The sequence below is a fragment of the Equus caballus genome, chromosome 9 (genome assembly GCF_041296265.1).
Source record: "Equus caballus isolate H_3958 breed thoroughbred chromosome 9, TB-T2T, whole genome shotgun sequence".
Lineage (NCBI taxonomy): Eukaryota > Metazoa > Chordata > Mammalia > Perissodactyla > Equidae > Equus > Equus caballus.
The window spans coordinates 14,706,885-14,725,041 of NC_091692.1; the positions used below are offsets into that span (position 1 = coordinate 14,706,885).

Genomic DNA, 18,157 nt, shown 5'->3' on the forward strand with positions numbered 1-18,157 from the left:
TGTCTGAATTTGTTTTTCTCACTGTAATTTTGATTTAGTAAAATACAGCTTTATCCAACTAGAGTATTTTTAAGAAATCTTATTTAGAAAAAGAATGTAAACTGGAGTGAATGTGTATTAAAAATTATGGTTTAAGGCTGCATTTTAAAGGCTCTATTTATATATTCGTGGTCAAATATTCTGTTGTCAAAGGAAAAATGGTAATCTAATTTAGTATTGTTTACATTCTGCACATGATATAGTTTCTGGAAGATGACGGGACATTGTGAGTAAAGGAGTTTCTAAATGACATCTCTAGACCACAGAATTGGCCTCTTCTGAATAGTTCTTTAGCAAAAACCATGAAAGGATGAACAAAATTATTTGTTAGGATTTAATATTTGCCCATATAGTGTATGAGAATAATTTTCATATGCCTGTTGCTAATTAATAATAATGGATAATTTTTATGAATAGCATTATTAGTCAGTATACTGACCATTCTCCATGATTTACTTCATTAATCTTCAGAAAATTCCTCTGAGATTGCCAATATGATGGTTAAGAGGCTAGGTTTGAATTCTGCCTCCATTTGCTAGCTGTGTGAGCTCAGGGAAGTTAGCTTCTGTGTGGCTCAGTTTCCTCATCTGTAAAATGGGGATAATAACAGAACTTACATCCGGCTGGCTGTGAGAATGATAAGTGAAACTTGTGACACACTTGGAACCTACTAAGTACTCTGTATTTATTGACTTCTAGACCATATGTAAATAATAGTCTCTTCTATAGGACTATTATTGTTTTACGCATGAGACAAATGTGTCATAGAAGGTTAAATGCGAAGTTGAAAGGCACATAGTTTGTAATTGGTACCACTGGTATCTGCCCTGGTATTTAAATAAAGTTCTGTCTGAGTCCAGAGCCTGGATTTTAAAATGACTGTATTATTTTATGGAGAGAAAATGTGATTCCCATCATCTCCCAGTTCCTTTTCTAAAACCATCATACTAAACATTGGCGCCTTCACTGCCACACTGGTGCCTTCATGACTGGAGAACACCATTCTCTAGCCAATGGCAGAGCTGTGAAAGGACCAATGGCAGAGGCTTTGATGACACAAGGACTTCATTATAAGGGCAACTGCCCAGGGTAGTTAACTCTGGTGTTGGAATTCTCGTGTGCGTGAGTGTGTGAGATTTCGTCCTGGTGTTGCATGTGCCCGGCATATTGCCTCAATAGGTTAACTTTTAGGGGATTGTCTCTTACTACTTTTCAAAGCTTTAGACTTAATTATAATTCCATCAGCCGTCTGTCTATGTTAAGCCTCTCTCGGATCAAATGGAGATGGGAAGTCCTCTCTGCTTTTGATTATAATAGTCATTATTATATGCACATTTGGATTGGAGCAGTATTACTGTGAAATTTCAAAAGTGGTTTCAGTTTTGCTACTGCTCAGAATAAACGTTTTCTACTTCAGAAAATAAGTTTTAAGTGGATGATAAATTTGGTCACATTTCTCTTGACTTTGAGAACCAGATTCTATTAACCAAGCAAAACTCAAAGAAGAAGTTTAGGTGGCATTTGTTGGGGGCTCCATAGGAATGGCAGTTACCAAAGCCAGGAGTTGGGACATGCATGCTGTGTTCTGGGAACAGCAAAGAGCTCCATGTGGCTGGAGGAGAGAGAATGATGAGGAGTGTAAGAGGCAAAGTGAGAGGAATAAAAGTGTGGTGTGTGTAGGACCTTGTAGGTCTGGCCTATTAAATATAGCGAACTGTATCTTTCAGTGTAAGAATAGGAACTTCAATACTTGTTGCCTAAAACTAGGCTCCGAGTTTCCAGAGAGCCAGGCTTCTTGATAAACTAATGACTTGATGTGGATGGTTTTTGCCTACCCCCCATACCTAGTAGTTCAGAGAATTACAGTTCTGTGGCTTCTGTCCTCTGGCTGGGCCAAAATGTTGGTATGAGCAGAAATATGTATCTCCCTAAGAACGTCCTATCTTCTGGGAGAAACTTCTGGTTCCCTCCAGGGAGCTGTGCAAACCTTCAGTGAGTGCTAGTATGTAGGTTAATCTTTATCCCTTTGGTCATGGATTCCCTGCTTTAAGTAATTCCTAATTTCTTATGATGCCCAAGGATGTCTTAGAGTCAACAGTATATAGATAAAGTGGTGTGTTTGTGTGTGTGTGTGTGTGTGTGTGTGTGTTTGTGTGTGCATGTGTGTGTTTATTCTCACCTTGCTCACTTAGAGTAAGGTCCAAGAGTAATTCATTCGCCTCGCTTTGGCTCCAAACATACAATCTAATAGAAAAAATATATATAAAATTAAGAATTTTCCATTTTTCTGTTTTTACTTTGGGTAGGAAAAAAGTTATCTGTCACATAGCCGTCCTCAATGACTGCTAATATTGCCTTTACTAAGAGAGAATGTACGTTTTGAGAAGCTAATCAAGGATTTATCTTAAGTTTCAGGACCCCAAATTGTTTATGAGTAAAAGCTTATTATGGGTATGTACGAGGTAATTTGCTGGTTTTGCAGATTTTTCAGTTTAATATCATTCTTCCAATATCCCATTACACCAAAAGAGGTAGAGAACTCTACCAAATACATTCCAAGGAGGTATGTTTATCTACTTCCTATAAGACAAATTGGAAACATTTTTTCTTGTGTAAAATGAATCAAAATCTAAGATGCTTACCTATTTTATCATTGTATCTATTACCATTATGGGGAATTTTGTGTGGAAAGAATACCTTTTAGTGAAATAAGGAATGTGAACTGAATTGACCGAGTTCTCACTATTTCGTGAGCACATCCTTTATGTCTTCTGCATACCTTACTTTATTTTATCCTCAAAAAATGTGAAGGTAACTTTTATGCACCTCATTTTAAAGATTTTAAGTGACTAGTCTGTTTACACAGCATATTATCTGTCTTGGAGGAGCCATCAAAAGCCCACATTCTTTACACTCTAAAACATGGACTCCCCAATAGCCAAAAGCTTGGTTCTTACTGAAATACTTTATTACCATAAGAAATTTTTATGTTACCTTATCTAAGGTCATGACCTGGTGAAGGAACTGCAGCATCCATTTACATGTGTATGTCACCCAGTGGAGACCCAAGGTTCCTTAAAGGCAGGTTCAGACCTGGCCACTACTGTGTCCTCAGCATCTAGCAGAAGGCTTGGCAGTGATCAAGCAGTCAACAAATATTTGTTGAGTGAATGCCTCATATTACTAAGCAAATAGTGCAGGTGAATGATCGCAAGAAAGGAGACTCGTTAATTTTATTTACAAAGCATTAACAGATTCAATAAGTATCTAAAGCCCGTTTTTCAAAAGTAATAATTTCACAGACCACTTCATATAGTAGCCATTGGCTGTCCATGCAGAGAACGTCCACAGTTAACATTGCTGCTGAGTTTGAATTTGATCTATAGTAACTGACTTGCATTTGACCTGTACTGATTAACTGTTTCATAAATGGAAATTTCAACTTGGACTTAAGAGTGTTTAGCAATGATGCATCAGCTTCCACATAGTCCAAAAAACGACTGAATGATACGAAGATCAGGCAGTTAGTACACTTAGGTTAGTATCTTTACAAGATGGTAAGGAGTCATGACTGGAGGTAAACACTTTTAAGGTGGGAAAAAATTGCAGGAGCGAGAATATATACTCACTGCAGTGAAAAGAACATATATATTACATATGAGTATATATATAAGATACGTAAGAATACATATCACAGTGTATATCCACCATTGCATTTTTAATTCATTCAAGAAATATTTGTTAAGTGATTGTGGCTAGAAATTTACCAAATACCCTCCTTGCCAAGAGAAGTTCATAGTGTTCCAGGATTTGTGGGCCTCTACTCAGATGGGTACCACGCTTTGTGAGAAGGGCTGTGTTCTGCAGAGGAGGAGGGGCAGCTAATCATGACAGGGGACTGAGGCTGGAGGATGGTCTCTGCACACTGGTAATGCTTCAGCTGAGTCCTGAAGGAGGGGTAGAAAAACACGAGGTGCCACGCCAGGAAGAGAGAGAGAGCATGGATTATTCAGCTTTAGCAAAGACAGCTGTAATCCGGGGGGCATTCTGTGTGTGTGTGTGTGTGTGTGTGTGTGTGTGTGGAGGGACCTGCACAGAGATGGGGCTAAAACAGTCGCTCAACAGGAGAGTGTTGTAGTTGAGTCTGTCCCCAGAAGTACAGTCAGGTAGTACTTTGAGATGGTAGGTGGTGAGAAAAGACTCCAGGTGAGAAGTTATGAGGGCATTTTTACCTGAAATCATGTACTTATTTATATATTATTCTTTCTTTCAGCACAAATTTACATCTGATACTTGCCTTAAGGAAAGTGGAGAATAAATAATATTAAAAATATAAGAGAGCAGTATCACATGATGGCAAGAATGTGGATTTTGCGTTCAGACTAACCTGGGCTTAAAAACTCACAATTCAGCTGCTTACTAACCATGTAACTAATATGTGGATTTTGAGGGGGTTGGGTGAGGGCTCTGAAGCCAGACTGCCAGCTCCGCCCCTTGCCAGTTAGCTAGTGTGATGCTGAATGATTACTGAGCTGCCCTGTGTCTCCGCTTCCTGGTCTGTAAAATGAAGATAATATAGTACCTACTTGTAGGGTTGCGAGGATGGTCACAGGAGTTGGTAAAGCACTTAGAACAGTCTGACTTCTAGGAAGTACTTAATATCCACTGGCCGACGTTGTTATTATCACCTATGATCTCTGAGCCTCTGCTTTCCCCATTGTAAAATGGAGATTACACTTGTATCACAGGGTGTTGTGACAGTTAGTCCATCTAGAATACTAAGCACAGTCACTAGTGTCTACTACATGCTCAAAAAATAGCTATTATTAAATAATAATGTTATATTTAGAAAAACACATCTGCTGGGACTGGTTAATGGTGTCTCCATGGGAGGGGAGGATATTTCCTCTGCCTTTGAGATCCCTCACACCCCCTAATGGCCTTTGCAGGTACTCTGAGTACCTGGGGTACTCAATTAAGTACTTGCTCAATTAATACTCACTGTGGGTAGGGTTTATGTCTGGGTGCTCCTGTGAGTTGGAGAAGAATGGGAAAAGATGGGGAAAGGTATGACCTGATGTAAATTGGTAGGTTGATTACATTTTAGGCAAGTAAACCATTTTTCCAGATTGATATGATTGAGGTTCTGAGTATGAGCCAGCCCATCTGCTTCCAATCTTCATATGCTAGTTTATTTTACCATCCGCTAATTTGCAGCATACACTGATACACTTTTATTCAATGCCCTGGTGTTCTGGAACTTTCCTATTGCTGTGCCGTCCGCTGAGTGTTCATATCCCCACCAGAGGAATGATTAAGGATGATAAAACCCCAATCAGAAAATGTTTGACTTTTTAGTAGTCAAACACATGATAGCCTTTTTGGTAAAAGATATGATATCTTTTATGGTATGATAATAAAAGAAATTTGAAATGAGCTGTGTGACCTTAGGCTAGTTTTTAAACATCTTTAAGTTGCAATCTCCTCGTTTTTGATATGTGACAATTATAGTAAATATCTCATAAAGTTACTATGAGGAACAAATGAGCTATTGCTTGTAAAGTGCTTAGCACAATGGCTGGTATGTAGTAGGTGCTTAATAAACATAAACTATTTTTAAAATTATTACTCTTCCCTGCTAAAATTCTACTTAAGTATTGCCTGTGCCATAAATTGAGAATATTACATCGCTACCTTAATTCGTAAGATTAGAGCAATCTTTTCATACTGTTGTGCCATGCTTCCATTATTATAACAAGCTAAAAATATTTAGATCCCACTTTGGAATCTAAATATAGGTATCTGTTAAAAATCATCAAATGGCACATTTCTGATTTGTACATTTCATTATATATAAAATTTACTTTAAAAAGAACCATAAAACAAATAGGAACTCTAGTTAACGACATAGACACTGAAGTGTTTAGGGGAAGTGTGTTATTTCTGCAACTTATTTTGAAATGCATAAAAAATAGATGGTTTTATGAGGATTAGGTGTAGACAAGTAAATTTAGTAAAATGTTAATTGTGAAATCCAAGTGATACGTTTATGGCCGTTCACTGTATCTAATTCTTTGAACTTTTCTGTATATATGAAAGATTTTATAATAAAATGCTGGCAAAAAGAATGAATCTCAAATACTTTATGTGTCCTAGGAAGGAAACATTTATTTAGTTTTTACTATGTACAAAGAACTCTGCCAGATTCGAGCAGATATACAAAGAAGTATGTGACACCACCCCTGCCGTAAGGGGCTCACAGTCTGGTTCTGGGAGTAAGACTTTTTAAAAATTTGGCAAAAACTAAAAGGTCATAATATGTCAATTAAATTATGAAGCCGAGGATTTTCAGTCTGTGGCTGAGAGATCCCCAGGAGTTACAGAGCTAGTACCAAAGGTCAACGAATTCTTCTGTGCAAAAATGTTTGTCTGAAGGATGAGGGAAGTTAACAGACCACATATATATTTAACTCTTTTTCGCATATGGACATTCTGTTGTGTATTAAAATACAAACTTTCTTGTCTGAAAATTCACGGTAGGTTTTTGTCATTATGCTCTTTCTCAATCAACAGATTAAAAATAGGCTATCATCTGAGTTCTGAAATATTTTGGTGTTAGAAAGAGGACTTCATTCTCAAGAAGGTTAGAAGCCACTGATCCAAACAAAAGTGCTCTCAGAGTTCAGAAAAAAGAGCTCTTCAGCTTGCTGAGGTCTGGCCAGGCTTCAAGAAGGAGATGGAATCTGAGCTGCGTGTTGGGAAATGGGTAGAATTTGAATAGGTTGAGAAGGGATGGAATGCATTCTAAATGAGGGACCAATGTGAACAAAGGTAGGATAGTTTGGGAGCCTGTGAGGAGACGAGTTTAACTGAAGAAGGAATTGATAGTAGATAAGGTTGGAGGGATCAGCTGGAGCCAAACTGTGGAGGACCCTGAATACTAGGGTAAGGAATTTGGACTTCATCCTGGAGTGAGTAGAGAAGCCACTGAATATTTTGAGCAAGGGATTGACATGGCAAAAGTGTTTTAGGCATTAATCTGGCAGGAGTTTCAGACATAGATTGCATTGGGACAGAGACAAGTAGCAATACAGAAACTCATGTAATCTGCCCAGATTTTATGTGTTATAAATCTGGGCTAGTGTGGCAAGAATGAGAGCAAAAAAAAAGGAAAGTGGAGTTGCAAGAGACATTTCAAAGGAGCAGTCATTATTTACCATATATCATTTCTTTTACAAAAAAAGTCAACTAATCTAGACTCTATGTAAGTCATTGCATCATGCTACTGCAGTATCCTATACTTCCTGTAAATAGCACGCTTTGAAATTGACTAACATTTCTTCTTGGCCATGTAAACCCTTAAGTTCAAGTTTAGTCTATACATGTTGATTTGATTTTCATAAGGTTGTATAAGGTGTGCTGTTTCAAAGAGTTCATGTTTTTCTACCCTCTTTTAAGGAAGAAGAGGATGACTTTAATTTTGAAATTTTGGAGGAATAATAATCATATTCCAGATTATAGAGCCAATCCAAATGTAAAGGGATACCTTGTTTTCCAAATGGGAATTACCCAAAGAAAAAACATTTGGTTCATGGATCTATACACTTTTAGGTAAAGAAGAAATAGTTACATGGATACTTATAATATTTAATTTATTAATTCAATTATATGTCTTTAAAATAAGATATTTAAAATATGTAAGTTTAGGAATATTGCTATAGTCCACTTTCATATTTCAAGGAATAATTTTATTCATTCTCTTCACATATATGTTTATCACTTGCTGCCGCTCTTTTAATCATTTGACTCAGTTTTTAAAAACATACATTTTGGAGGAAAATAAAACCCATACATTTCCACCTCTGCCTCATGATTTGAGAAAGGGTACTCATTGGGGCCGGCCCCATGGCCAAGTGGTTGAGTGAGTACGCTCGGCTTCAGCAGCCCAGGGTTTTGCCAGTTCAGATCCTGGGCGTGCATGTGGTACCGCTCGTCAGGCCATGCTGAGGCGGCGTCCCACATGCCACAACTAGTAGGACCCACAACTAAAATATGCAACTATGCACTGGGGGGATTTGGGGAGGAAAAAAACAGAAACCAAAGAAGATTGGCAACAGTTGTTAGCTCAGCTGCCAATCTTTAAATAAAAAAACAAAAAAGGAAGAGCACTCATTAAATCTGTGAGTTGTTCAATGTTGCCATTGAATCCAAACTATAATATAACATTAGGATGGTTATACTTTTTTCTTGTCTTATAGGTTGATATTTGTTATCTGTACGGCATAATTATATGCAAACTAGCTTTTTAGAGGGTCCTTTTCAGGCTTATTTATGGTAGTATTTGTATTTGCCTTTTGGTGGTCATGCCCCATGAATTATTATTAAATCTATGTAACTTACTTACCTCTCTTTCTACCGATTCAGGCAGGGTGCTCTCTAAATGTACAAAAATTCCAATGATTGACCTTGCTTTTGGTTAATGTATCTTCGCCAAAGAGTACTTTCTTCAAAATAACGTAATGGACATGCGTCCTGTAAGTGAGAGGCTTTATAAGAACCTCCACGTAAATTGACTGAGTGATAATTTGGGAGGAATAAAACATAATCTTATGTTTGAGCATATACAGTGTTTTGTTTTTTTGTTGTTTTTTTAAACTTCTTTTTTTTTTCTTTTCTGAGGAAGATTAACCCTGAGCTAATATCTGTGCCAATCTTCCTCTATTTTGTATGTTAGATGCCATAGCATGGCTGCCAAGCAGTGGTGTAGGTCCGCACCCAAGAACTGAACCTGGGCTGCTGAAGCAGAGCGTGCTGAACTTAACCTCTGGGCCACAGGGCTGGCCCTTATACAGTGTGTTTAATTTCCCTATGCAATGTACCTAGTGGTATGAAGTCAATTGTAATCTGTTTTTAAAGTCACTTGTACATTTTTACTTTCATCTATTCCCTCAATGAATATTGCGCTCCAACTATGTGTCAAGCTTTGTGCTAAGTTCTATAGGGATATAATAATGTAAAAAGACGTCATTCCTACTGCTAAAAAATTTTTGATAAAATGGATAAGACTATGAAATGTAAAAAGAGGTAGAACAGAATATGTGTTCTGAGGGTGGTACAAACTCAGATTTAGTAGCTCAAGGAAGAAAATTCCCCCCGAGTAGTAGATGAGGCAAGACCTAACAAAGCAGGAGGGACCTTGGTTGAACCTTGAAGGAACTGTGAGATGTAATGAGAGGGGAATTTTGTAGAACATTTATCATCAGTAGGAAAAGCACCGCAGTACTGCGGGTTTGAGGAGGCTCCAGCGCAGTAGGTCGGGTTGATTTAAATGTTGACCAAATATATGGACGTGTATATCTGTAACATGGGGGTAATAGCGTCACACAGGAAAGTTAGGACCATTAGATATGACCATTTATTTTGTAATACTCTTGGATTCTTGAAAGTTACTAGTTGTTACTACAAATACGTATAAAGTATATTTGGAAGAAATGGGAAGTAAAGAAAAAGAAAGAAAAGCTTGGTGTTAGAGTCTAGATGTCCTTAAAGATGTCATTAAACAATGGAGTGGTAACAGTTCAGGAGGAAATGGAGAGCCCGCTGAAGACCTCCGAGCCAGGAGTGACTCCCTTAATTGTAGGCTATGGAAAGATAACCACCTGTGCTTCAAGTAGAGAGGGAGAGGCTAAAAGCCCAATTTGCCAACTTTTCCAAGAGAAGAGGTATAAGGTGATTAGGATAGTGGCTGTGAACTTAGAAAGAAGATGGTTGTGAAAGATTAGCACAGTAGAAGTTACAGACTTGGCCATAGGGTGTGAGGAAAAAGGAGCCGGGAGAAATCAGGGTGAAAAGGAAACTTTCAAACTAGGTGGCATGACCATTATGGAGGGATAAGATGATGCTTTTATGTTTGGGCAGGTTGAGCTTGACCCTGATCCAGGCAAGGGCATCGCATAATTGGAATGTGGGGATTGGTCTCTGTGGAAAAGATGTGCATGTGGACAGAGATTTGGGAGTTGTCTACGTGAAGGTGATTTTTTTAAATTGGCAAGGAAAGAAAGAACTGTGAGAGAAAATTTAGATAAGAAGGAGGTGGAATTATGGAACCACAGAGTAGGCAAAGGAAGAAAATCCAGAGAAAAAGACATAGATAAGGGAAAAAGGGAACCTGCCAGGTGTTGTATTGATCAATGAGAAAAGTGTCAGAGAAAGGCCCATTCTACAAAAGAATTAAGGAAAATCAGGACAGAGAAAAGTTTGAATTAGGCTATTAGGGAAGTCCTTTTAGTAAAATAATAGCTAGAAAGGGGTGATGCAAAGGATTAAAGATGGAATAGATGATAAAGGCTGAAGGCAAATTTTCAGGAGACTTGGTGCTGAAAGAAGGAAGAGAAGCATCATGGTTGAGAGAAGACTTAAAAATCGTGGGAAACCTCTCTGTTTTTTGTAGGTAGAGGGAAGTAACCTCTTGAGATGGAATGATTTTAAAGATGTTGAGAGAACAAATAACAAATAATGGAGTGTTGTTGCAAAGGAGGTATGGAAGTGGCACTAAGAATATAGGTGTAAAAGTTAAAATAAAATAAAAAAATAAAGGTGCTAAAGAAAAGGGAACCTCCGTTGAGATTAATCAGTGGGAAACTGAGAAATGTTGCAGGAAGATAACGGAAAGATTTACTGCAGCTTCTCCATTCTTTATAAATAGTGAGGGCACGTGCTGAAGGGGATGGGGAAGGAGGTGTGGTTCTGGGGCTCCAGGAAAGTGGAAGGGACGCAATGGAAATTCAGGCACAAGAAATGGAAAAGGGGGATTGTCAAACAACAGGATGTCTCAAAAGAATATAGAAAGCATAAATTTTAGTGGACTTGATCAGCCTGTGGATTGTGGTCTCTCTCCCAGGCTCAGCCATGCAGAATGGCAGCCAAAGAGATTGCCAATCCTGGGGTTAGAGCTTAGCCAAAAAGAAAAAAAAAAAAGCTTGGAAAAATGAAGTGACACAGGATTCTGGGGTGAGAGCTCTGGGTTCCAGACTGGGCTTGTGAAGCTGGAATGAGAAAATGGATAGGGGTTTGCAAAGACGGGATACTCTGATGAGCGTTAAGAGCAAGTCTGGCAGGAGTGAGCAAATGGAAAAGGTAAAAGCTGACTTTATTTAGAGGTAATGCAGTTCTAGGAAGCGGTGTGGCTGAGTTGTTTGATAACCAAAGTGGAATGAGGGTCAATCTCAATGAGATAGAAGAGATGAAGGATATAAACAGTAGTAGAGGATGGGGAAATGGAGCTTTTCCAGTCCTTGAGCGTTATAGCAGGAAACAAAATAGAAAGGAAGACCAGGCGTTTTCCAGGAAAGACAAGTTGGGCTATTACAGTTTGAAGAAAAGTTATGAGATGAGCTTAGATACTGCATGGAGAGAATCTACTGCTCACCCAGGCTGGTATCTTCACTGTCCAATCCTGGGTGAATTGTTCCTAACAGAGGATGGCTCCCAGTCTGGCAGGCAGAGCTGTCCTTTAGGGGTGAACTTGCTTTTACTGCCCTCTTAATTTATAGTGAGAAATATAATTAGTCAAATGGACTGGACGCTTGTCCCCTCTGGTCAGCCTGTCATCTTCCTGGAGATTACTTATGTGACTGCAACATTCAAAGTCTTACCAGAAGTTGCTTGATGAGCACAGAATCATGGTGTGATGGGTTAGTTGGATGACCTTGATAGCTAATGTCACCTGCTCCAATGACCACTTAAATTTATGGTGAAGGAAGACAGGTTTTTCTTTTTTAATGGGCCAGTTATAGTGTACTCACCCTAAGCAGTCCTAGAGAGAGATGCCCACATTTTCTCCTGGAATCCTCTGTCACAATTGCCATGTCCGCCATTCTCCTGCTAGCCTGTTTCTTCAGAAAGCGTATACACTGATTGTAATGACCGAGGTATAAATTTTCTTAATATAATCACAATTTAGTCTTGCATTCTTGAGTTACATCCAAGTTACCTTGATTTGATTTTGGCTCTCCTGAGGCAATGGCCTCATGGTTGATCTTAGACAAGTAGCTTAGCTTTAGATTCTTCTAATTTGCTTTTCAAAAGGTAATCTTAACTTTAATGTGAAGTTTATACTACCTTTTTTTGGTCCTGTAAGAAACCCTTTGATTTTCTCATAATTACTTTAATAAAGACTCTATAATGATAGAGTGACTATAAAAAGCATGGCCTCTCGACTTAGCACAGTGCTAAGTGATGTGTAAGCATTTATCTTTTTTAATCCTCTCATGAGTGTATTATCCCCACTTAACAGATGTGGAAGCTGAGGCACACAGAAACTGAGTTAACTCTTCCAGGTTGATACTGTTAATAGCAAAGCTAGATGGAAATTCAACTGATAATTCCAGAACTGGCGCTTTTAGCTTTTTATTCAACACTGCTGCCTGCTACTACTCCCCAGAAAGGCATTCAGTGTAGCAGTAATAGAATGCTGCTGCTGCTACTAATGATGATAAGTATAGTTTCAGCTCCTATTGTATAGCAGGTACTTGACGGAAATTTTTATGAATCCTTATTGCATTCCTGTAATGTAGATATCATTTTTAAAATTTTGTTTCTAATTAAGGCTGAAGAGATCAAATAACCTTTAGAAAGTCTTATAGCAAGCGTCACTGGATTCTGATTCCAAAACTGAAGCTCAAAGGCATTGACAGATGAAGTTGGTAGCACACCTGGGGAGTAGCAAGTTGCCCAGTGTAGCTCAGGTCCAGAGGGCATGGTCAGTGAAGCTGCTGGGGCATCCGGGAGAGTAAAGGGGCAAAGGAGGATATGGTGTGGTGGAGATAAAAGAATCCTACCATTCTTTAGAGGGGAACAGATCATTCATAGATTTTTCTTTTCAGATAAGCGGCTTAGACGGGATAATGGTTCTCAGACATGACAGTACCTTGAATCTCTAAGACTTGGGGAAGAAAAAAAAATCAGTATGTAGTGTTTTTAAATTCAAAGCTTTGGAGAAGCACTCTGTTGTACCACCTACAACCTGTTTATAAATGAGAGTGCGCTAGTGAAGATGGGTAAAGTTTTGGTGGCTGGAGATCATTCTAGTCTTTTTAACTTTCCAGTGGGTGTATACGTGGCAGCAGCAAAGCCGGAAGTGGCCTCTGTTCCTTTGGCTCTCGGTCAGAAGCTATTGTACATCACAATACATCACCAGTCTCTTTAGCATCAGGTCCCTGGTGATCGATGTATTCAGTTACAGTACCTGATAAAATCATGACTATCCTGGTAGTTACTTTATGTACATCCTCTTGTCCTTAACAGTGAGCCTTTTGAAAAATTGGATTCATTAGGAAAAGGGAGTCTTTATTCCTCAGTGTACAGATGGATATGTTTGAACAATGGCAAAAAGCAATGTACTTGGGGCCCAAAAGAAAAAGTATCCTCTTCCTTTCCTTCCTATTCTTTTTGCCTGTTTTTAATGGAATGTCAAGTATAATTGAATGTGTCTCTTGGGAGTGAAATCTATATTTGATTAAGCTAATGGTATGGAGAATAGCTGGGGCAGGTTTAGGGCTCCAGGAGTAGGAGTGGTTTTGGTGTAGTCAAGCTTTTGCAAAGTAATTTTGTAGTCCAAGGTACAGCATCATAGACCTTCGTTTTGACAACGACTTAAAAGTAATCTGAGCTAACATCACGTGCTGCGGAAAAATTTCTTCTTCACCGTCTTTCCCAGACAGGCGGTGTGGCGCTTCCACTTGAGATCTTCCAGCAAGTTCGCTAGCCTAGAAGCGTTAACACTCTTAAGTAGGCAAGGACTCTGGGGGTTTTCCTTCCCACTAAATCCACGGTATGTGGCCTTACTTTGTTGTAGAGTAGCTCTAATTATTGGGAAGTGCCACTTATTGTCATTTCTGCAAGCCTGGGAATCAAAAACATCCAAAGTTAAATCTCCTTTCTGCCACTTACTATGTGACTTTGGGCAACTTCCTGACCCCTCTGTTTCAGTATTTGCATGTGAAACAAGAAGACAATACCTATCTAGTGCATTTGTGAGTTGTGTTCTGAGTCCTACTTGTGGAATTGTTTATAAAAGGATTAATCATAATGTCTATAAAGAATCTGACACACAGTAAGCACCTTACGTGACTGTTTCCCTTGGGCCTAATTCTAATCTTTTGCTCAGCTTGTGGTGTTTGATTATGAGTTCAGATCCCAGTGGTAATCTGTCCAGGACAGAGAGAAATAAAGCTATTGCTTTATATGTATGGGGCAACATATGAGTTCTCTTTAAGGAAGATAAGATAGGATGTGGACAACCCAGTGGGAAACTCAGTAACTGTGCAGTAGCAGTGGCGTACCTGCCTTCCTCAGTCTATGGTTTCTAATGGTTATGAAGAGCGAGATCATTAGGTTGCCTGGAGGCGTGAAGAGAGAAGGGAAATACAGGCTTATGTCAGAATTCATTAGCATCAACGAAGACTTTTAACCCAAACAACTGGTGGAAAAATGGAAACTTCAGTTACGCTATTGTTTGGTCTACATTAAAGCAATCAGTTGCAATGACTCCCTTTAGACTCACTGGTTTTATTTTTCCACTTTGTTTATAAACAGTCTAAATAATTAATTTCTTTGAAAGTGACTATCTGCTGCGACTATTTATAATGCCTATTTTAACACTACTTGTTATGCATGAGTAATAGATTCAAAGGCTCAGGAGGGTGACTTTTGTCCTTGCCCTGATGTTTATAAGAGATTCGCAATGTTGAGAGAAGGAAAAGCTGCGTTTTCTCCACTCCACCATTCTTGCCCATTTCAGAATGTGCTTATTTTATGAAAGAAGCCTCCCCAAATATTCTCCTGGGAGGACCTTCATTTTGAAAAACATGTTATTGATTTTTAGGTAACCTCTAAAATATTATTGCAGTCTTTCTGAAAACCTCTTAATGGGGATGTATAACTTCCACAAAGTAGCCTGGGCAAATTCCAATGATAGCACTTCACTAGTAGTTTCTAGGAAAAACAATAATGCTATCTCTTCATTAAAAAAAAAAAAAATCACGGTGGGGGGCTGGCCTGGTGCCGCAGTGGTTAAGTTTGCACGTTTTGCTTCGGTGGCCCGGGGTATGCCAGTTTGGATCCTGGGTGCAGACATGGCACCACTTGGCAAGCCATGCTGTGGTAGGTGTCCCACATATAAAGTAGAGGAAGATGGGCATGGATGTTAGCTCAGGGTAAGTCTTCCTCAGCAAAAAAGAGGAGGATTGGCAGAAGATGTTAGCTCAGGGCTAATCTTCCTCAAAAAAAAAAAAAATCTAAAGAGAAAAAGGGCAAATATTCTAAGGTGGTCTGGCTTATCTGTCTGATGGGGATTCAGTAATGCCATCACTGTAACAGTGGAGTGGGTTGCTTTTGAGAGCCTATAGCATAAATCTAAATGTTTTTATTTTACACCCTAAGGGACTTTACCAAATATCATATATGTTTTCCACAAACTGTCTGCTATTGGTATTGTTTTAAAATAGAAAACTTCATTTCTGCTTCACTTATATTTAGTGTGGTTTTGGTACTAAGTGTATATCAGATATTGATGAATTGGCAGCCACATATAGCTGAGTAGTAATAATAATCCATTAAATTGAGAACTCTGTTTTTCAGCTATGCTGGATAACTGAGAAAGTGTGTGTGTACACATGTGTGTGTGTACACATGTATGTGTGCAAGTGTGCGCCTGTCCTTGAGTATCATGAAAACCTGCTAGTGTTATTCCCCCTTCTTCAAAACTTTCTGTTCTATCATTTTGACTCTGTTTGGTCAAATGCCTACAAATCCAAGGAAATAATTTCAAATCCGCATTATCTAAATTTTGAGTATTAATAAGCACTCTAGTAAATATGTAAGATAGCAATGAATTTAACTACTTTTAGTTTAAAGTGTTTCTTTTAAAGAGTAACTTGTCACAGATTATTTCCCTAGGGCCAAAAAACTTAACATTTGAATGTTTTTTCAAAAAGATTCTATTAGGAATATTAATTTGATTTATATTAAAATACAAAAAGATTGATTTTTTAAATGATTTTCTTGTAGCTATTTTGAATGTTATCTCTTCCCTACTGTGCTTTTACAAATAAGTATTAATTGGGTATATGATATATGTTGTTTATTTTTGTAGTTAAAACAGAGCCAATGAGCAGCAGTGAAATAGTTTCAACAACAGCAGACGGGTCTTTAGACAATTTCTCAGGTTCAGGTAAGGAATAAAATTAGATTTTCACATTGATACAAAATATTATTTTTCCTAGTTTATTATATACAAATATATATATGTGGGTGTATGTATACATGTGTGTGTGTATGTGCATGTGTACATGTATATTTTGTAGAATATAGCATTTCTCAGTCACGTGTTTGAAGTTGTGATGTTTTTATTCAGCGTGATGAAGTGTTTGCTGAAAATGTTGGTGTCCTCTAAAGGAGATGAAATCAAAAGGGGTTTGTTCTTCTCCTTTCTCCTACTAAACTCTCCTTCTTATGTTAATGACTCCTTCCCTTTGTCTCTCAGTTGTATGATTTTTCCAATCACGGAAATTTAGGTAGGCAGAACTTAGCTTCTGATACCCCGTAAGCAGGCTCACCCAGCCATCCTCTTAAATAACTATTATGTCAACAAGAGATCTAAATTAAATAGACTTTGTAAAGCAGCTTTCATCCTAAAATTAGTTTTCAAAGTCTTTCACATTAAGAAAGCCTGCCTCCAACAAACAAAATATCCAAGTTTCAGGTCTATGATAATGAAATTACTGATAAGAAAGTGACCCTGATAACAAAGTAACTGTGAGGATATGATTATATATTTGCCACATTGCCCAGCTTGGACTATTTCAATTAAAAATTATTTCTATCAGAAGTAATTCTTAAGTTGTAACGCTTTTCATATTGTCTGCTCTGTTTGTAAAAACCTCTCAATCGGAAATGCTATACTTTCATAAATTTGTGATTGATTTAATCTAGCTCTCAGGATCATTTAATGCATACCACAATGAAAAGGAATTACACATAGATATACAATGAAATGTTAATGCACAACTTTTATACTAATGATGCCAGATGGAAGCAGTAAGGAAATAACAAAAGGAGTTGCAGTTTTTTTCGTAAAACATTTACTAGAATTTGACTTATGCTAGGCAGTGTGCTTGATACTATTATGGATTCAAAGATATATGAGAATGGTCCTGGTTTGGGGCTTAATGGGTTGCAAAGATGACCATACCATCACAGTACAGCTTGATACGGCCAGAGGGAAGCCCAAGCATCCCCAAGAAAACCCAGGAAGGACCCAACAGCGACGGAGTTGGGGTGGGCTGGTCAGGGAAGGTTTCCTGGAGGAGATGCCTGCACTCAGCCTTAAAAAAATGAGTAGGAATAAAGCACATGTAAAGCTGGGGAGAGGGAGCTAGACAGATGGAGCATCCCATGGGGGGAGACCAAGGCAAAGAGGCATGGAACTTGGAGCAACTGCTAATGGTTTGGCATTCTTGGTGTGTACGGTGTGAGCAGTGAGGGGCGTGCTGGAGAGGGAGGCAGGGGCCAGAATCTAAAGAGGCATGTGTGTTCCGCATGGCATTGTATTCTGTACTGAGTGCAGTGGGAGGCATCAGAGACCCCATTCACCTATAGAATCGTGACTGGCAGGATGGAAGGGAGGATGGAGAATTGAAGTGGAGAGACCAGTTAGATTTTTTGCATTAACTTGGGCAAGAAATTCTGAAGACCTGAGATAAGGTGCTGGCAATGAATGTGGAAAGGTGGTGGATTAAGATGTATTTATGAAATAGAATTTATGGTCATGGTGACTAAGGAGCATGGGGAATGAGTGAGGCAGAGAGAAGTTAAGAATGGAGGAATGCAAGAGGAACGTGATGGAGACAGGGGCGGTGGCTTCGGTTTGGGGCATGTTGATGATGAAGTAACATCCACCTGAAGGTGTCAGAGCTAAGGAAAAATCTGGAATGGAAATTCTGAAAGAGTACGGAGAGTTAAAGCCAGCGGGGTATAACAGGGCTGAAGACAAAATCCAGGGAAAACCAGTATATAAGAAATAGGCGGAGGATGAAATGGAAACACAGGTAATTGGGGA

At 38.6% G+C, this 18,157-nt stretch overlaps 1 protein-coding gene across 31 annotated transcripts in view; it reads left to right on the forward strand.

Annotated features, from left to right (window-relative positions):
* Positions 1-18,157, forward strand: part of EYA1 (EYA transcriptional coactivator and phosphatase 1) — a 321,217-nt gene that overhangs the window by 171,115 nt on the left and 131,945 nt on the right. For all 31 annotated transcript variants that reach the window (XM_070221423.1, XM_070221430.1, XM_070221427.1 and 28 more), the window contains one exon: positions 16,193-16,270. In XM_070221423.1, the coding sequence (XP_070077524.1) occupies positions 16,193-16,270 (78 nt within the window). The remainder of the gene's footprint in view (positions 1-16,192; positions 16,271-18,157) is intronic.